At 45.6% G+C, this 20,633-nt stretch overlaps 1 protein-coding gene across 2 annotated transcripts in view; it reads left to right on the forward strand.

The window, feature by feature from the left end:
* The first annotated feature begins 11,990 nt into the window (after window positions 1-11,990).
* Window positions 11,991-20,633, forward strand: part of TAF2 (TATA-box binding protein associated factor 2) — a 181,065-nt gene continuing 172,422 nt past the window's right edge. For both annotated transcript variants that reach the window (XM_040354891.1, XM_040354892.1), the window contains exons 1-2: window positions 11,991-12,175; window positions 19,907-19,961. In XM_040354891.1, the coding sequence (XP_040210825.1) occupies window positions 12,123-12,175; window positions 19,907-19,961 (108 nt within the window). In that variant the 5' untranslated portion in view covers window positions 11,991-12,122. The remainder of the gene's footprint in view (window positions 12,176-19,906; window positions 19,962-20,633) is intronic.

Consider the following 20,633-nt stretch of genomic DNA (forward strand, 5'->3'; position numbering starts at 1 on the left):
AGAAATATTAAAGGTAAAGGTTTTGGTTTGGAATTCAAATTTAAAGCGGAAATTCGCTCTCCCATTCACCATTTCATATTTTTAAACCTAATACTGATAGCATTAGTAAATAAAAAAGTATATCATAGTTGCTTGTTTTAAACCTTTTTTTTTCTTACATTTTTTCAGTTACTGTATTTATTGGCGTATAACACTCACTTTTTTACCCTGAAAATAGAGGGTAAACTGTGCCTGCGTGTTATACGCAGGGGGCTGTGGAAAGTTTTTTTTACTGAAACTTCCCTTTTAAAGTTAGGGTGCGTGTCATACGCCGATAAATACGGTACTTCCTGGTTTCTTGCCAAGGCAAAAGATGTCATATAGCAGTCTTCATGGGAGGAGGAGGGGTTTTCTCAGCTAAGCACACTCTCTGCATGCATACTTGAGCCAAGGGCCGATGGATTCCAGGAAGTAAATGCTACATTAATCATTTGCCCTTACTGAAGATGGTCACCACCTGAATTACTAGTGGGGTGTTTTTCAAAGTGATTTCTCAATAAAATAAAGCATAGCGACATGGACGGTCGGGGGAGTTTGCTTTGAAAATGAAAAATGAATTTAATTGTGTTTTTGGTTTGTGGTGCTCAGATGCAGTGAAGATCCGCTTTAATATTTGACATTCTTGCTTTCATATATGTTGCCTAGTGTTGTACATGATATATTTTAAGGATTGCTTGTTACCATTTACTGGGGTAGAGTGTACACAAAGGAAGCTTTTGTTTTATTCTTATGGCCTATTGTATGATAATAAAGTTTGATTTAAGAAAAAAGTAAAAGTTTGTCTGCTTCAGTTTTTTTTGCTTACCTAGCTAGATGTGATTTGACATCTTGCCAGGGCCGATCCTAGGCAGGGTGCACAGGGTGCTTTGCACCCAGGCGCCTGCAGAGGTGGGGGCGCCGAAGTGGAAGAGTTCTCCCCTCCCTCCTTCTCGCCTTGTTTGTGTCTGTTTAGAACTAGTGTTCGGAGCATAGGGGTGTGTCTGTCCAGAACTGATATGTCTCTGACCATCTCCTGTACTATGTCTGTAGTCTCTGACCATCTCCTGTACAACGTCTGCAGTCTATGACCGTCTCCTGTACTATGTCTGTAGTCTCTGGCCATCTCCTGTACTATGTCTGTAGTCTCTGGCCATCTCCTGTACTATGTCTGTAGTCTCTGGCCATCTCCTGTACTATGTCTGCAGTCTCTGACCATCTCCTGTACTATGTCTGCAGTCTCTGACCATCTCCTGTACAATGTCTGCAGTCTCTGACCATCTCCTGTAATTATGTCTGCAGTCTCTGACCATCTCCTGTATCATGTCTGTAGTATGTCTGGGGGTCTTTCTAACAGACTCTCTAACAGAAGCCCTCTCTGTGTCCATCAGGGAGGCCCCCCCCTCCACGTCCCAAAAAAGTACTCTGCCTCTCTTCCTGTATTTTGTTTATTGTTAAGAGATCATGTAAGGATCCCAGGGTAATGAAGACTTCGTGGGGGAGCATCTCTGTGGTTGAGTCATTGCCATAGAAACATTTGTAAAGGGGAGGAGTTCGTAAAATGACCACGCCCATGTGGGGGCGCCTATGATGGACATCACACCTCCCGCGGTCCTGTGATTGGATCTCCAGGATGTCCATCATAGGAGCCGGGTGTACCAAGATGGCCGACCGCTCCGGAGCTAGGCCGAAGCCGCAGCCTTTCCTAAGGCCGAGGCAGCGTGCGCTCCACGGATCACGGATCGGTCACGATCCATTGCATCACTAGAGGCAATGAACGGCCCGTTGCGCGGGCCACATGGCAAGGTCTCCGGCCCGCGGGCTATGTGTTTGCCACCCCTGCTCTAAACCTATAAAAAAAGATTTGGAGGATTTTTTTTTTCTTACCAGAATCGCCCTGTTGCTATGTAGTCCTCCTAATCTGCCACTTCCTTGTCCGTGGCGCTCCTCGCCACTTCCTCCCTCGCCTATGCTCCTGGTAAATGAGTGTGCAGTACTGTGACCAAAAATCTCGTTGTTTCCTGGCAGGAAATGACACGATTTAGGGCGGATCACAGTGCCGAGATGTGTTTATCTATGTTGCCATAACAAAGGGGCGGGGCCTTTCTCTGTTGCCGCCCAGTGTTATGGCAACTTTCGAAATATCGCACATGCTGGTTACCCAGCATGCACCTCTCCAAAGAAAACCAGGAAGAGATATCGATTGGGCTTCACATGCCCACAATCATGATGGCAACAGCCACAACAGGAGGGAGAAATATTGAGTAAGTAATTACATTTTCTACTGAATCCATAATGAACTTTGTATAATCGTTATTGTATTTAATTAGTAATAATACAAGGAACAATTAAAAAAAAAAAAATTTTGTCCAGAACTCCGCTTTATGTTCACATTTGTCACCTGGGTGTGAAAGATGACCAGAAGTTTCAGTGAGGGAGAGCTGACATCCTTCTGTGTAGAGTGGGTTACGAGGCATGGTGGGTGTAATACAAGGTGGAGTGATGGGCGCCAGACACTTTTTGAATGCAAAGAGATTTATTGTCTCTTGAACACAACTGTGGGAGAGAGGGTTAGGGCCAGGACACCCTTAAGTAGATGCAATAATAATTAGCGATCTCTGAGACTTCTACAGGTAGACAGCTATACAGGTGAAGGCCTCCAGCCAGACACCACTTCTCTATAGGTAGGACTGCTGTCTCCTATGGCAACAATCTTGTAACAGTCACTAATGATAGTTGTACTTAACTATTGGTAATACAGAATAGTTCTCTTCACACTCTACAGTCTCTCACTGTAGATCTTCACTCAGAGCTCCCAATCTCTCATTAGATTGTCAGACCCAATCGCCACTGGATCCCTTAAACTCTTCCACTTCTATTACTCAGTATCTTCCTCAATCGTCACCCCCGCTTCCCTGCTGGGTCCCTGGCTTGGCATTCACAGATACTCTTTAAGCGTCACCCCTGCTGACCTGCTAGGTCCCTGACTGATGTTCCTTAACCACTTCCCGCCCAAGGACGTCATATGACGTTCTGGACTTTCAGTGGGGATATCAGGCATCATTCAGATATCCATCTCTTCAGCCGGCGATTCTGTGCACCATAAGAATGATCATAGCGGCAGGAGGGGACACCCGCCCTCCCGCCGCCATCCGGTGCTTCTCCGGGCTCTCCTTTGCCATCGGAGACCCGGAGAAACGATCCGCCGGCGTCCGATGGAAACCATAGAGTAGACTGGTGACCAGATGGTCACCAGTCATCTCTATGATCGTCAGAGGCCCAGGCGCGATGTTATGACGTCACGCCCGGGTCCTGGAATGTAAACACAGCCGCAATCGCGGCTGAAAGCATTAGATTGGTGAATCCAATCTAGAGTCAGAGCCTGGAGGAGAGATGTGGGGTCTTATTGACCCCGCATCGCTCCATAAAGAGTACCTGTCACAAACCATTCCTATTACAAGGGATGTTTACATTCCTTGTAATAGGAATAAAAGTGATCAAAAAAAAAAAAATGACAAAAAAAGTGTGAAAATAAAAGAAATCGAGTAAAATATAAAATAAAATAATAAAACAATTTTTTTTAAACGCCCCTATCCCCGGTAGCACGCGTTTAGAAGCGAACACACACGTAAGTCCCGCCCACATATGTAAACGCCGTTCAAACCACACATGTGAGGTATCGTTAGAGCGCCAGCAACAATTCTAGCACTAGACCTACTCTGTAACTCTAAATTTGTAACTTGTAAAAAAAAAAAAAGCGACGCCTATGGAGATTTTTAAGTACTGACGTTTGGCGCCATTCCATGAGTGTGCGCAATTTTAAAGCGTGACATGTTAGGTATCAATTTACTCAGCGTAACTTCATCTTTCACATTATACAAAAAAAATGGGCTAACTTTACTGCTTTGTTATTTTTTAATTCACATCGCGTTTGAAAAATTATTGCGCAAATACTGTGCGAGATAAAAAGTTGCAATGGCCGGCATTTTATTCCCTAGGGTGTCTGCTAAAAAAAAACATATATAGTGTTTGGGGGTTCTGAGTAATTTTCTAACAAAAAAAATTATGATTTATGCATGTAGGAGAGAAGTGCCAAAATAGGCCCGGTATGGAAGTGGTTAAGCATCACCTCTGCTGTCCCGCTGGGTCCCTGGCTTGGCACTTGCTGAAGTTTCCCAGTTCTTCACCATCCACGGCTGGTGAGAAGACTGCTCTGGTACTGGCTCCAGCTCACTCACAGTGGTCTCCGGTAACAAGGTGGATGGTCCCTTAGTGGCGACAGCTTCCCTTCTACCTCCTAGGGTGACCACATTTCCAAACTGCCATTCAGGGACAGACCCCCCTCCAGGGGCGGACTGACAGCTCATGGGGCCCCCGGGCAATAGAAGATTGTGCGGCCCCTGGGCTTACAGATGGCCACCACGCCAGGAGGCAGTGCAGGCAGCTAAAATCTCCAGGAGGGCAGCTAAAATCTCTGGATTTTCACATGAAAAGCATGTTGGTTTCGGACACATCAGGGACAGATGCAAAAAAAACACAAATTTGTACATACTGTCCCTGGTTTTACTGAGCCTGGCAACCCTGATGGGGCCCCTTAGTGCCCGAGTGCCTCAATAGTCAGTCCGCCCCTGCCCCCCTCTCTTACCTTCCCCAAAAAAAGATGGGGGGGAGGGGGGAAATGTAGTCTCGGGGTTGATGGGGAATTTGGCGGCGGGTTATTTGTCAGGTGAATGTGCCACTTACCACCAGATGCAGTGCCGCTTGCCACCCATTGCCTGCCGCCAGATGCAGTGCTGCTGTCACTCCCTCTGCATGAGCCACGTGCGTAGAAGGAAAGGAGTGGCATCACTATCTGGAGAGTGAAGATCACACCAGTCCCTGCTGGGTGCCGAGGTGGGTGGGGACAGCAGTGCTGCACTAGGCGCAGGCCTCGCTCCCAGTCTCGTTGTCTGAGATAAAATTGTCACTGGTTGCAAGATGCCATGTGGCACTGGTGTCTTGTCGAGCTGGTTCCTCCATCGGATAGGTTCCTGCCTCGACTGTGCAGGCGCGGCGCTTGCGCAGTAGGAGGCCACGGAAATCTCTGTGTAAACACACAGATTCACCTCCTGTCAGAGGTGAGGAGACAAAGGAACACACATCGGTCTCCTCCCCTTGTGAGTCCCCCCTCCCCCTACAGTAAGAATCACTCCCAGGGAACATATTAACCCCTTCAGCTCCCCCTAGTGTTAACCCCTGCCAGTCACAACTACACAGTAATCAGTGCAGTTTTATAGCACTAATCGCTGTATAAATGTGAATGGTCCCAAAAATGTGTCAAAAGTGTCCAATATGTCGCTCGCAATGTCATGGTCACATTAAAAATCGCAGATCGCCGCCATTACTAGTAAAAAATTCAACAAAATGATCCCCTATTTTGTAGACACTATGGCCCAGATTCACAAAGGACTTACGACGGCGTATCTCCAGATACGCCGTCGTAAGTCTGAATGTGAGGCGTCGTATCTCGGCGCCTGATTCAAAGAATCAGATACGCCAGAATTTGTCTAAGATATGACTGACGTAAGTCTCCTACGCCGTCGTATCTTAGGTGCATATTTACGCTGGCCGCTAGGTGGCGCTTCCGTTGATTTCCGCGTTGAATATGCAAATGAGCTAGATACGCCGATTCACGAACGTACTTGCTCCCGGCGTATTAAAATACGCTGTTTACGTAAGGCGTCCGACCGGCGTAACTTTACCCCTCATAAAGCAGGGGTAAGTCATGTTAGGTATGGACGTCGGAAACGTCGGAACAGCGTTGTATTTTACGTTGTTTGCGTAAGTCGTCCGTGAATGGGGATGGACGTAGGTTACGTTCACGTCGACTAAGCATTGAGCCGGCGTAATTTACGGAGAAAATTTGACGTGATACTGAGCATGCGCGCGCATGCGCCGTTCGTTAGGTGCATCATTTACATGGGGTCACAATTCATTACCATACCAACATGCCCCCTACCAGCCTACTTTGAATTAGGCGGGCTTACACCGGCCCATTTACACTACGCCGCCATAACTTCGGGCGCAACTTCTTTCTGAATACACTACTCGCCTGACTAAGTTACGGCGGCGTAGCGCATATGAGATGCGCTACGCCCGCCTAAAGATACGCGCATCTTTCTGAATCTGGCCCTATAACTTTTGTGCAAACCAATCAATATATGCTTATTGCAATTTTTTTTACCAAAAATCTGTAGAAGAATATGTATCGGCCTAAACTGAGGAAAAAAATATGTATTTAAAAAAAAAAAATTATATTTATTAAATCAAAAAGTTAAAAATATTGTGTTTTTTTCCAAAATTGTCTTCTATTGTTTATAGTGCACAAAATAAAAAACGCAGAGATGATCAAATACCACCAAAAGAAAGCTCTATTTGTGGGGGAAAAAATATAAAGATTTAATTTGGGTACAGCGTTGCATGACCGCGCAATTGTCATTCAAAGTGTGACAGCGCTGAAAACTAAAAATTGGTCTGGGCAGGAAGGGGGTGAAAATGCCCGGTATTAAAGGGGTTAATGGCCCCCCAGTAAAGCCACACACACTCATTCAACCTCCAAGCAAACAGAGAGAGACCCATGTAAGTACAGAATAGTCTGAGCTCTCCGCTCATCCAATGTAACAGAACTCGTCCAATCACCAGCGCTGTCACAAAAGAAGGCGGAGCGAGTCACATGCTCCTCCCTACCTCAGAGAACCGGGTATTACCAGTGGCTAAACAGAGCAGCAGGAGAGGGTAGGAAAGGAGTATATGTGCTGCTGGCAGGAGGGCTACATTCATGCAACTGTTACTTTTTCCTGCAGGAACAGGTGTACTTAATCGGGGAGTAGAGCTGCGGGCGCGGGATGTACTTAGCGCTGGCGGGAGGCACGCTGCTGACAGTGCTATCGGGCTATCTCAGGGAGAGGAGATCCTCTCCCTATGATAGCCTAGCTGTGACTGATGTTTTGTCACGTGACATGAGTGAGCCAATAGGATAAGATGGAGGCGGACCATCTCATTCCATGGCAAATCTCATTTCATGGCAATGCACCGCCAATATTCAGATGGCCGCCCCCCTGGTGAGCGCCGGCCATCTGAATAACGGCAGCTGGTTGGCTTTGGAAGTGTCTATCAGAGCCAGCGGCTTCGATAGGCTTTCCGATTACAGCCTGAGGGCTGTAATCGGCTTCCAAATAGTTAACTAGGGGTGTGCGTTCCCTGGTTAACACTGACAGGCGTCTCAGGCAATCGGATTCACCGGTTCTGGTTACCAGTAACCTGATTGGGTGAAGCAACATCGAGGGCGGACTACTTCGAGGGAACGATCCAAGGATGGCTGACTGAGAAAGGTAAGTGGCGTGTGGGGGGGGGGGGGGGGTAATCCGGCGCCATTTTAGGGGAAAGCTGGCAGCAGTTAATGGGCACAGTGGTGACAATGGCACAGTGGCTGCATTTGGCATGGCACAGTGGCTGCATTTGGTATTGCACAGTGGCTGCATTTGGTATTGCACAGTGGCTGCGTTTGGCATGGCACAGTGGCTGCATTTGGTATTGCACAGTGGCTGCGTTTGGCATGGCACAGTGGCTGCGTTTGGCATGGCACAGTGGCTGCATTTGGTATTGCACAGTGGCTGCGTTTGGCATGGCACAGTGGCTGCGTTTGGCATGGCATAGTGGCTGCCTTTGGCATGGCACAGTGGCTGCGTTTGGTATTGCACAGTGGCTGCGTTTGGCATGGCACAGTGACGACAATTGATAGGCACAGTGGCTGCGTTTGATGGGCATAGTGGCTGCGTTTGATGGTATGGCACAATGGCGACAATTTTATGGCACAGTGACTGTGTTTGATGGGCATAATGGCGGCAATTAATGGGCACAGCAAGGCTGCAATTTATGTTTTTTTTTTTTCGTTTGTTTGCGCCCCCCCCCCCAGCCAACACTGATGGGTATACACAATTAATTTTTATTTTATATTTTCTTATTTTATGTGGACCATGATTTTTTTTTTTTATGATAAATTGTATTTTATTTCATTATACAGGATCTTACAAAAGTGAGTACACCCCTCACATTTTCGTAAATATTTTATTGTATCTTCATTTTGTATTATAGTTGTATACTATGCAGGATTGTTTATACTGAATAAAGAAATTATTTACAATAATAAAGTTGAATACATTTATTTGTGCTTTTCATTATGATAATAAAGGTAATTTTTATTTTTTTCTATTACCTATTTGATTTGTCTTTTTTGTTCCATATTCATAAACGCCCTACGTTAAGGTGCCTTGTGTTTGACCTTATGAACAGATGATATCATAACAGGATCCACATGTCCCTACTATTTCCACAACCCTAATGCCGCGTACACACGATCGGTCAATCCGATGAGAACGGTCTGATGGACTGTTTTCATCAGACCAAACCGATCGTGTGTGGGCCCCATTGGTTATTTATCCATCGGTTAAAAAATGTGAAACTTGTTTTAAAATTAACCGATGGATACCTAACCGATAGAAAAAAAACGATCGTTTTCGGGTTGAAAATCCACGCATGCTCAGAATCAAGTCGACGCATGCTTGGAAGCATTGAACTTTTTTTTTTTTTCAGCACGATCACACTGTACCGATCGGAACAGAGAAACTGGCGTCATGACATGATGCCGGTTTGTTTACAAGTGATCGTGCCGTCATTTGACAGATCGATCACGTGGTAAACCGCCGCTATCAGCGGCGATTTATTGTGAACGCGATGCACCGGGTCCCCTGGAATCGGCGGTCACGGAGACTGCCGTGTACGCCCCACGGGGCGCGCGATTCTGGGATGACGTTATATAACATCCTCCCAGAGTTAAAGGGGTGGTTCACCCTAAAAACTACTTTTTCTTATTCCACTGCCCCCCCACATTACAATCCGATTAATGCTCTTATTATTTTTTTCCTGCTGTACATACCTTAGTACAGCATATTCACCCGTGCATCCGGGTTGCGAGTCCCGCGGGAGTGGGCGTTCCTCACATGCTGGTGATTGACGTTTTGCCCAAAAACGAGCTCCCCCCGTCGCGTAAGCCGCGTCACGATTGGCGAAAGGAGCCGAACGGCGATGCGCATGCGCAGTATAGTGCCGACTCGCCGTTCGGCTCCTTTCGCCAACCGTGACGCGGCTTACGCGACGGGGGGAGCTCGTTTTTGGGCAAAACGTCAATCACCAGCATGTGAGGAACGCCCACTCCCGCGTGACTCGCAACCCGGATGCACGGGTGAATATGCTGTACTAAGGTAGGTACAGCATGAAAAAAATAATAAGAGCCTTAATCGGATTGTAATGTGGGGGGGCAGTGGAATAAGTAGTTTTTAGGGTGAACCACCCCTTTAAGTAACCACCCTGTCGCCGTTATTCAGTGGTGGGTGGTGGTTAAATGAGGCTAAACGGATCTGGGCCTTTATGCAGGTAAAACCAAGGATGTACTTTAACCCCTTCCTTACCGGGCCATAGCAATATGACGCCGGCAGGAACCCTCCCTCTGGATGGACATTATATGACATCCTTTCCCTTCCGGCCATCTAGGGGGCGCGCGTGACCCGGCGGCCGCGATGTCCGCCGGGCACCCGCGATCACGGCAGGAGTGTGGATCTGTGTGTGTAAACACACAGATCCACCTTCTGTCAGAGGTGAGGAGACCGATGTGTGTTCCCAGTACAGAGGAACACACATCGGTCTCCTCCCCTTGTGAGTCCCCTCCCCCTGCAGTTAGAATCACTCGATAGGGAACATATTAACCCCTTCAGCTCCCCCTAGAGTGAACCCCTTCCCTGCCAGTCACATTTACACAGTAATCAGTGCAGTTTTATAGCACTAATCGCTGTATACATGTGAATGGTCCCAAAAATGTGTCAAAAGGGTCCAATATGTCCGCCGCAATGTCACGGTCACAATAAAAATCGCAGATTGCTGTCATTACTAGTAAAAAAAAATGCCATAAATCTATCCCCTATTTTGTTGACGCTATAACTTTTGCGCAAAGCAATCAATATACGCTTATTGCGTTTTTTTTTTTACTAAAAATATGTAGAATGCGTATCGGTCTAAACTGAGGAAGAAACATTTTTTTTGTTTTGTTTTTTAATTGTTATATTTGTTAAAAAAAAAAAAAAAATTTTTTTTTTTTTCAAAATTGTCGCTCTTCTATTTATAGCGCAAAAAATAAAAACCGCAGAGATGATCAAATACCACCAAAAGAAAGCTCTATTTGTGGGGGAAAAAAACATAAGGATTTAACTTGGGTACAGTGTTGCATGATCGCGCAATTGTCATTCAAAGTGCAACAGCGCTTAAAACTAAAAATTGGTCTGGGCAGGAAGGGGGTGAAAATGCCCGGTATTGACGTGGTTAAAGGAGAATTATACAAACAAATTTGTCAAACTCACAAGGGCTTTTTTTTGTTACCGCTACTATGCCTTTATATTGACTTGAAATTTACAAATTGGATGAAAGGTTTAGCACTGGGAAACATTGAAAGATAAATAGTGCATTTTATATAGAACTACAGTATCTCACAAAACTGAGTACACCCCTCACATTTTTTTAAACATTTTATTCTATCTTTTCATGTGACAACACTGAAGAAATGACACTTTGCTACAATGTAAAGTAGTGAGTGTACAGTTTGTATAACAGTGTAAATTTGCTGTCCCCTCAAAATAAGTCAACACACAGCCATTAATGTCTAAACCACTGGAAACAAAAGTGAGTACACCCCTAAGTGAAAATGTCCAAATTGGGCCCAATTAGCCATTTTCCCTCCCCGGTGTCATGTGACTTGTTAGTGTTACAAGGTCTCAGGTGTGAATGGGGAGCAGGTGTGTTAAATTTGGTGTTATTGCTCTCACTCTCTTATACTTATCACTGGAAGTTCAACATGGCTCCTCATGTCAAAGCACTTTCCCAACATTTATAGATGTGAATGAGGGACACCTTCAAGCAAACGTATGTAGGCATAGGGCATGCCCCCTGCCACACCCCCCTTAAAGGAGAATTAACCCCCCAAAAAAAGGTTAAAGCGGATGTAAACCCGCATGAAAAAAAAAAAATAATTTCCTCCTGTAAGGGAAAAGTCATAATGAGCTAATATGCACCGCATATTAGCTCATTATGAAATACTTACCTCGGAACGAGGTGCGTAGCACTTACCTGGTTCACGCCGAGCGAGATTTCATCTAGCCTCGGCGTGTCTTCCGGGTATCGCCGCTCCAGCGCTGTGATTGGCTGGAGCGGCGATGACGTCACTCCCGCGCGTGCGCGCGGGAGATTTAAAACTCGGCAAGGTCCGGCGGCTGACGGTCCTTTCGCCGTAGATCCCCCCTGCGCATGCGCAGCGGCGCATTGCGAGGGGAATATCTCCTAAACCGTGTAGGTTTAGGAGATATTCTCCTTACCTACAGGTAAGCCTTGTTATAGGCTTACCTGTAGGTAAAAGTACAAAAAGTGGGTTTACAACCACTTTAATTAAATCCACAAGGGACTTCTTCTTTTTACCACTACTATTCCATTATATTGGCTTTTAAAATTTACAAATGCAGCAATTTATAATTTAGATGAAAGGTTTAGCACTGGGAAAACACTTTTTGAAAGATAAACAAAAGTGTATTTTATATACAACTACATAGATCAGACCAAAATGAGGGACAAATGAGGAAGCTATGCCTGTCCCTTATAATCCTGTACCCAGTATTATAGATATCTCTCCATTTCTCTGCTCCATACATAAGCAGAACAGTCAGCTCTCCTGTGTCCCACAATTCTCAGTGACATTTCTGATTCTAATAGACTGCAGCAGGATCAGGTCACCAGAGAGGACAAATAATCGTGACAGCATTGTATGGGATCGGCTGACGCTGTTTTCCCAATTCAAAGATGGCGCCTGAGTCGGAGTCACAGACGTCTCGCGAGATCTGCGCGCTGCGGAAGCGGAAGTACTGTGGCTGCTGCTCATGGATGGCTTAAAGAGGGAGCGCGGGATGGGGAGCTGAGTGTCCCCGGTCTCCATAGCAACGGGGCCAGACCGCGGAGCGGGGGACACTGTTACCATGAACAGGAAGAAGGGAGACAAGGGCTTCGAGAGCCCCCGGCCATACAAATTATAAGTATCCCTAAGTGTTCCCTGTATACCCCTCTGTATATGGAGCCCTCTTCTACCTGTATACACCACACAGCTCTCTGTGTACAGAACCCTCATATGCATATATACACCACACACCTCTCTGTATACAGAGCCCTCATATACCTGTATACACCTCTCTGTATACAGAGCCCATATATACACTACATATTTCTCTGTATACAGAGCCCTCTTCTACCTGTATACTGTATATACCTCTCTGTATACATAGCCCTCATATACCTGTATACACCTCTCTGTATACAGAGCCCTCATATACATATATACACTACACAGCTCTCTGTATACAGAACCCTCATATACCTGTATACACCTCTCTGTATACAGAGCCCTCATATACATATATACACCTCTCTGTATACAGAGCCCTCATATACCTGTATACACTACACAGCTCTCTGTATGCAGAGCCCTCATATACCTGTATACACCTCTCTGTATACAGGGCCCATATATACACTACATATTTCTCTGTATACAGAGCCCTCTTCTACCTGTATACTGTATATACCTCTCTGTATACAGAACCCTCATAGGCATATATACACCACACACCTCTCTGTATACAGAACCCTCATATACCTGTATACACCTCTCTGTATACAGAGCCCTCATATACATATATACACACCACACACCTATCTGTATACAGAGCCCTCATATACATATATACACCTCTCTGTATACAGAACCCTCATATACATATATACACCACACACCTATCTGTATACAGAGCCCTCATATACATATATATACACCACACAGCTCTGTATACAGAACCCTCATATACATATATACACCACATAGCTCTCTGTATACAGAGCCCTCATATACATATATACACTACATATTTCTCTGTATACAGAGCCCTCGTAAACATATATACACTACACACCTCTCTGTATACAGATCCCTCATATACATATATACACTACATATCTCTCTGTATATAGCTTCTACCTGTATACTGTATATACCTCTCTGTATATGGAGCCCTCTTCTCCCTGTATATACCTCTCGGTATAGAGAGCTCTCATATTCACCTGTATATACTACATCTCTGTATATGGATCCCTCTTCCACCTGTATACTGCGTATTTAGACTGCACTCATACATACTTATGTGCCTCTGTATTCTCTATATAGCATGCCATATCTGTGTATAGTCACCTTTACATGTATGTGTATAGTGTGTGTATACAAGTCATACACCGATATCCCACCTAATACAGATTAAGTCTCCCGTTTATCCTGCCCCCATCGCGGCACGGACTCCACTAGACCTCTGAAGGGATGCAGTGATATCTGGCACCAAGCTGTCAGTAGCAGATCCTTTAGATCCTGTAAGATGTTAGGTGGGATGCAGTGATATCTGGCACCAAGCTGTCAGTAGCAGATCCTTCAGATCCTGTAAGATGTGAGGTGGGATGCAATGATATCTGGCACCAAGCTGTCAGTAGCAGATCCTTTAGATTCTGTAAGATGTGAGGTGGGATGCAATGATATCTGGCACCAAGCTGTCAGTAGCAGATCCTTTAGATCCTGTAAGATGTGAGGTGGGATGCAGTGATCTCTGGCACCAAGCTGTCAGTAGCAGATCCTGTAAGATGTTAGGTGGGATGCAGTGATATCTGGCACCAAGCTGTCAGTAGCAGATCCTTCAGATCCTGTAAGATGTGAGGTGGGATGCAATGATATCTGGCACCAAGCTGTCAGTAGCAGATCCTTTAGATCCTGTAAGATGTGAGGTGGGATGCAATGATATCTGGCACCAAGCTGTCAGTAGCAGATCCTTTAGATCCTGTAAGATGTGAGGTGGGATGCAATGATATCTGGCACCAAGCTGTCAGTAGCAGATCCTTTAGATCCTGTAAGATGTGAGGTGGGATGCAGTGATCTCTGGCACCAAGCTGTCAGTAGCAGATCCTGTAAGATGTGAGGTGGGATGCAGTGATATCTGGCACCAAGCTGTCAGTAGCAGATCCTTTAGATCCTGTAAGATGGGAGGTGGGATGCAGTGATCTCTGGCACCAAGCTGTCAGTAGCAGATCCTGTAAGATGTGAGGTGGGATGCAGTGATATCTGGCACCAAGCTGTCAGTAGCAGATCCTTTAGATCCTGTAAGATGGGAGGTGGGATGCAGTGATATCTGGCACCAAGCTGTCAGTAGCAGATCCTTCAGATCCTGTAAGATGTGAGGTGGGATGCAATGATATCTGGCACCAAGCTGTCAGTAGCAGATCCTTTAGATCCTGTAAGATGTGAGGTGGGATGCAGTGATCTCTGGCACCAAGCTGTCAGTAGCAGATCCTTTAGATCCTGTAAGATGTGAGGTGGGATGCAGTGATATCTGGCACCAAGCTGTCAGTAGCAGATCCTTTAGATCCTGTAAGATGGGAGGTGGGATGCAATGATCTCTGGCACCAAGCTGTCAGTAGCAGATCCTTTAGATCCTGTAAGATGGGAGGTGGGATGCAGTGATATCTGGCACCAAGCTGTCAGTAGCAGATCCTGTAAGATGTGAGGTGGGACCTCCATGGATCAGACTTGTTTTTTCCCAGCACATCCCACAATTGCTCGATTGGACTGAGATCTGCAGAATGTGGAGGCCAAGTCACCACCTCAAGCTATTTATGTTCCTCGAACAATTCTTGAACCATATTTGCAGAGTGCATTATCCATCTGAAAGAGGCCACTGCCATCAAGGAATAACATTTCCATGAAGGGGTGTACTTGTACTATGTTTAGGTAGGGGGTACGTGTCAGGTAGCATCCACATGAATGGCAGGACCCAAGAATTCCCAGCAAAGTATTGCCCAAAGCATCACACTGCCTTCGCCAGCTTGCCTTCTTCCCATAGTGCATCCTGGTGCCATCTAGGGTTGCCACCTCTTCCCTTTAAACCTGAACACATGTGAATTACACAGGTTCTGAGTAAGGATGAGCTCTAGAGTGTGCGCACACTACACGTGCAGAGCCCACCAGGAAGTCTGCACAGCGCTGCGCTAATCACAGCCAGGGAGACATTGTCCCGATGCGTGGCTGCAGAGATCGGGAAATGTCTCCCTGGCTGTGATTAGCAGAGCGCCATGCAGACTTCTTGGTGGGTAAGGATGAGCTCCGGCGTGTTCGCATAGAACACGTGCAGAGCCCGCCAGGAAGTGAGCACGGCGCTGCGCTAATAACAGCCAGGGAGACATTGTCCTGATGCTCGGCTGCAGGGATCGTGAAATGTCTCCCTGGCTGTTATTAGCGCAGCGCCGTGCTCACTTCCTGGCGGGCTCTGCACGTGTTCTATGCGAACACGCCAGAGCTCATCCTTATTGGTGGGCTCTGCACGTGTAGTGTGCGCACACGCTAGAGCTCATCCTTAGTTCTGAGGCTGATTTAATGCAGATAAGACACCAAATGAGTTTAATTACCAACTTAATCAGCCACATAACCTGTGTAGTTAATATGTGTTTAGTTTTAAAGGGATGAGGTGGCAACTCTAGTGCCATCTCTTCCTCAGGTGACACACTCTCAGCCGTTCACATGATGTAAAAGATCACGTGATTCATCAGACCAGACCACCTTCTTCCATTGCTCTGTCGTCCAGTTCTGATGCTTACATGCCCATTGTAGGCACCTTTGGCTGTGGACATGGGTCAGCATGGGCACCCTGACCGGTCTGCAGCTATGCAACCCAATACACCACAAACTACACTGCACATTTTTTTTTCTGCTTTCAACACATCAACTTCAGGGGCAACATGTTCACTTGCTGCCTAATACATCCCACTGACTTTCGAATGCCAATGTAATGAGGTAATCAATGTTATTCACAGTACCTGTCTGAGGTCATAAAGTTATTGCTGTTTGGGGTGTGTGGTTAGAGCTGCACGATTCTGGGAAAAATGATAATCGCGATTCTTTTGCATAAAATGAAGATCGCGATTCTCAATTTTTTTTTATTAAAAGTGGTAATAAACCCCGTTCTTGTTTTTTAAACCTACCTGAAAGGCAAAAGTCATAATGAGCTAGTATGCACCGCATACTAGCTCATTGTGAAATACTTACCTTGGAACGAGTCGTAGGGAACTAACCTGGTCCATGCCGAGGGAGATGTCATCTTGCCTCGGTGTGTCTTCCGGGTATCGCCACTCCAGTGCTGTGAGTGGCTGGAGCGTCAATGTCGTCACGCCCAGGAGACATTGGTCTGGTGGCTGCCGGGCCTTTAGGCGAGGATCCCCGCTGCGCATTCGCCGCTACAGTCAGCGGCGCATTGCGACGGGAATATCTCCTAAACCGTTCAGGTTTAGGAGATATTCTTTATACCTACAGGTAAGCCGCCTTATAGGCTTACCTGTAGGTAAAAGTGGTAGTACAGAGTATACTACCACTTTAAAGTTATTTTCAACACAAAACAGAGCTTATGTGCTTAAAGGGTCACTAAAGGAATTTTTTTTTTTTTTTTTTTTGCTGAAATGACTGTTTACAGGGTATAGAGACATAAAAGTTAACTGATTCCTTTTAAAAATGATTAAAAATAGATTAAATTCAATCATATAATGTGCCTCTAGTTTCACTTTCGGTTTTAAACTGGTTTCATGTTTCTGTGAAGTAAAGAGACCCACAGAACAAAAACAAACAAATCCAGGGCAGTGTTTTGTTTTTAAAATGAATCTGATTGGTTCTGTTAAGTTTTAGACACACAGTAATGACAGCTTAGACCACCGTGAGAAGCTCCCAGTACTGTGGTTATAAGGAGCCAGACAAGCAGGAAGTGTGGAGATCAGAGCAGAATTACAGCTACTTCAAAGCAAAAACGAACAATAAGGACATGAAACCAGGACTGCAGTAAGGTAAAGGAAGCTATTTAGCAAAAAAAAATAATTCCTTTAGTGGTCCTTTAACCACTTGGGATCCGCGCTATGGACGAAAGACGGGAAGCAGATGCGTGTACCTTCGGCCGCAATGTCCGCCAAGTACCCGCGATTGGCGGTGACAGCCGAGACGTGGATCTGTGTGTGTTAACACAGAGCTCCACGTCCTGTCAGGGAGAGAGGAGACCGATCTGTGTCCCTTGTACATAGGGACACCGCATCGGTCACCTCCCCCAGTCAGTCCCCTCCCCCCACACAGTTAGAACACACCCAGGATACACATTTAACCCCTTGCTCACCCCCTAGTGTTAACCCCTTCACTGCCAGTCACATTTATACAGTAATTAGTGCATTTTTATAGCACTGATCGCTGTATAAATGTGAATGGTCCCAAAATTGTGTCAAAAGTGTCCGATACGTCTGCCGCAATATCGCAGGCCTGACAAAAAAATCGCAGATCGCCGCCATTACAAAAATATGTAGAATAATACGTATCGGCCTAAACCGAGGGAAATTTTTTTTTTTAATTGGGATAGTATTATAACAAAGTAAAAAATATTGTTTTTTTTTTTCAAAATTTTCTGTCTTTTTATGTTTATAGCGCAAAAAATAAAAATCGCAGAGATGATCAATTACCACCAAAAGAAAGCTCTCTTTGTGGGAAAAAAATGATAAAAATATAATTTGGGTACAGTGTTGTATGACCGCACAATTGTCATTCAAAATGCGTCAGCGCTGAAAGCTGGTCTGGGCACGAAAGGGGTTTAAGTGCCCAGTAATGAAGTGGTTAAAAACAGTATATGTAAATCTGATGGACTGTTTACATGTTAAATTTTAAAAGCCGCAGCAAACCTGCTGACCTCACATGCTTGCTAATGTGAAATAACAACTCTGATTTTCACATTTAGCTAGATATATATATATATATATATCTCCTAGGGAATAAAATAGCGGTTGTTGCAATATTTTAATTTCAATGATTTTTATTAAAGATTTTCAAAAGATAAGTTATCAAAAAGAAAGTTACAACAAATTAATGTCATTCACAAAGACAGTACCTTCCATATCCTGGGGTGAAAATCGCATAAACCTTTCACCAATGACATAATTGGGTATGATATGCCAACATCAGCCATCCGCAAACAAGGCAAATCTACCCGCCATAGAACTGTTAGCCACCCTAAAACATTTCTGAGGAAACGTCCCAACGGGTCAGGCGCAGCGTTTCCCATCACCCGAGAAGCCCCAATGGGATCACACTGCCTCTCAGGAAATGCGAACATAACGCCCCCACCCGCAGCCATCAGCAAATTACCACTAGGTGGGTGAGTGAGGATGGCAATTCCATTAAATGCGTAAACTCAGCCATGAGAGGAGTTGGCACCGAGAGAAGTCAGTATCATTGTTGCAACATTTTATGTCACACAGTATTTGCGCAGCGGTCTTTCAAATGCAATTTTTGGGGAAAAAATACACTTTAATGAATAAAAAAAAAAAAACGAAACCGTAAAGTTAGCCCGTTTTTTTTTTTTTTGGTCCAAAAGTTTTGATTACATGTTTTTGTGCCTGCTTTCTGATTCCCTTACCGAAGATGGCCGGGGCAGCAGCACCCGAGAGCCGAGGGAGAGATCGGCTTCAGGTGCCAACATCGCGGGCGCCCAGGACAGGTAATTGTCCATACATTAAAAGTCAGCAGCTGCAGTATTTGTAACTGCTGACTTTTAATATTTTTTTTCGGCGGAACTTCGCTGCTTTCACACTGGAGCGGGCAGGCGTTGACGGTAAAACACGCTACGCGGCGCTCTTCCGTAGTTTTAGCGGCGCTATTCGGCTGCTAGTGGGGCGCATATAACCCAGCTAGCGGCAGATGATGAGATTAAATGCACCCGTTTAGCACCACTGCAGAAGCGCTTTGCAGGCGCTTCGGCAGCAGTGCCCATTCATTTCAATGGGCAGGAGTGGTGGAGGAGCGGTATACACTGCTCCAAAATGGTTGCAGGACTTTTTTTAACGTCCTGCCAGCGCACCGCCCCAGTGTGAAAGCACTCGGGCATTCACACTGAGACTGCAGGGGAGCCGTTTTGCAGGCACTTTACAGGCGCTATTTTTAGCCCAAAAGCGCCTGAAAAACACCCCAGTGTGAAAGGGGTGCAACTGTTAGATTTTATGAAATGTCGGGCCAAAAAAAAATAAAAAATCGGCATCATATATCGGCCGTCGCAATTTCTAAATATCGGCATCGGCCAGAGAAAAACCCATATCGGTCGACCTCTAATGTGTACTATACCTACCTACCAATTTTGCTCCATACATACATACCTACATGGGTCAAAATTTGGCTAGTTTAGCAGGTGGGTCCATACAAATATCAATTCATGTATGGGCAGGCTGATTGTACCCATCGATCTGGATACAACCAACCTGTCAGATTTTTGGCATGCGTTTACTGTCGATGGCTGTAGCCACTAGCAGTAATCACTGTGTTCTCACAGTTGGGAAGGTTCTTTACATAAGCACCCCCCGACAATAGCTCTGCAGAGGGCATTTCCCCCATCAACACAATCAGTGTGGTAGCAAAGAAAATCAAATCGTCTATGGGCTGCCTTGCTTCATCCATACATACCTGTACTAGTGTGTGTATATAGACCCTGTATGGTACTGTATGTGTGTGTACTATTTATCTCCTTCCCTATGTGTATATTATTATGTTGCACTCACACCACCCTGTCTGTAGATGACCGCTCTTCCTTATAGCTCCCATCCCCATTACTATTTTGGTTATATGGTTGTAATGTGTGAATAATTTTGTTTCTCTTTCTCTCTATACAACTCACCAGGTAGTCTCTATCAGCAATATAAATTTTCAGAGGAAATCTGTCATTGTAAGTATTATTTTTTGTCTGTTGTTACTGTGAAATGTTTTGCGCTGGCTGGTGGCATTTGAAACATTTCCCCTTAGAAATCTAAAAACACAGAGGGCCATATTCCCGTAGATTTCCGGCGGGCGTCGCGTAAGCCATTTACACTACGCCGCCCCAACCTACAGGAGCAAGTGCTGTATTCCCCAAACACTTGCTCCGTAGTTTGGGGCGGCGTAGTGTAATTGGCCCGGCGTATCCCCATGTATTTCAAAGAGGGCGGCTTATATTTGAATTAAGCGCGCCCCCGTTTCGATCGAACTGCGCATGCGCCAGGCTCAAAATAGCCCAGTGCGCATGCTCCAGTTCTCGGCGGAAAACGTCAATGACGCAGACGTGTGCGTCATTGACGTAAAGTCGTATTCAAGAACGACTTAGTAAAACGACGTACCCGACGGGAAAAGACAACGCGGACCCAACGCCATACTTAACATGGCGTACGTGGGACTGGCGTAAGGTTACCCCTCATATAGCAGGGGTAACCTTGCGCTTACACGACGCGATTTCGTTCAGGCTCATTTGCATAAACAAATGGGACCTGAACGTAAACGCCACCTAGCGGCCGGCGGCGAATTACATTTAGGATCCGACAGTGTAAGTGACTTACACTAGTCGAATCCTAGCCTAAATCCGGCG

This window comes from Rana temporaria, chromosome 5 (assembly GCF_905171775.1).
Source record: "Rana temporaria chromosome 5, aRanTem1.1, whole genome shotgun sequence".
Taxonomy (NCBI): domain Eukaryota; kingdom Metazoa; phylum Chordata; class Amphibia; order Anura; family Ranidae; genus Rana; species Rana temporaria.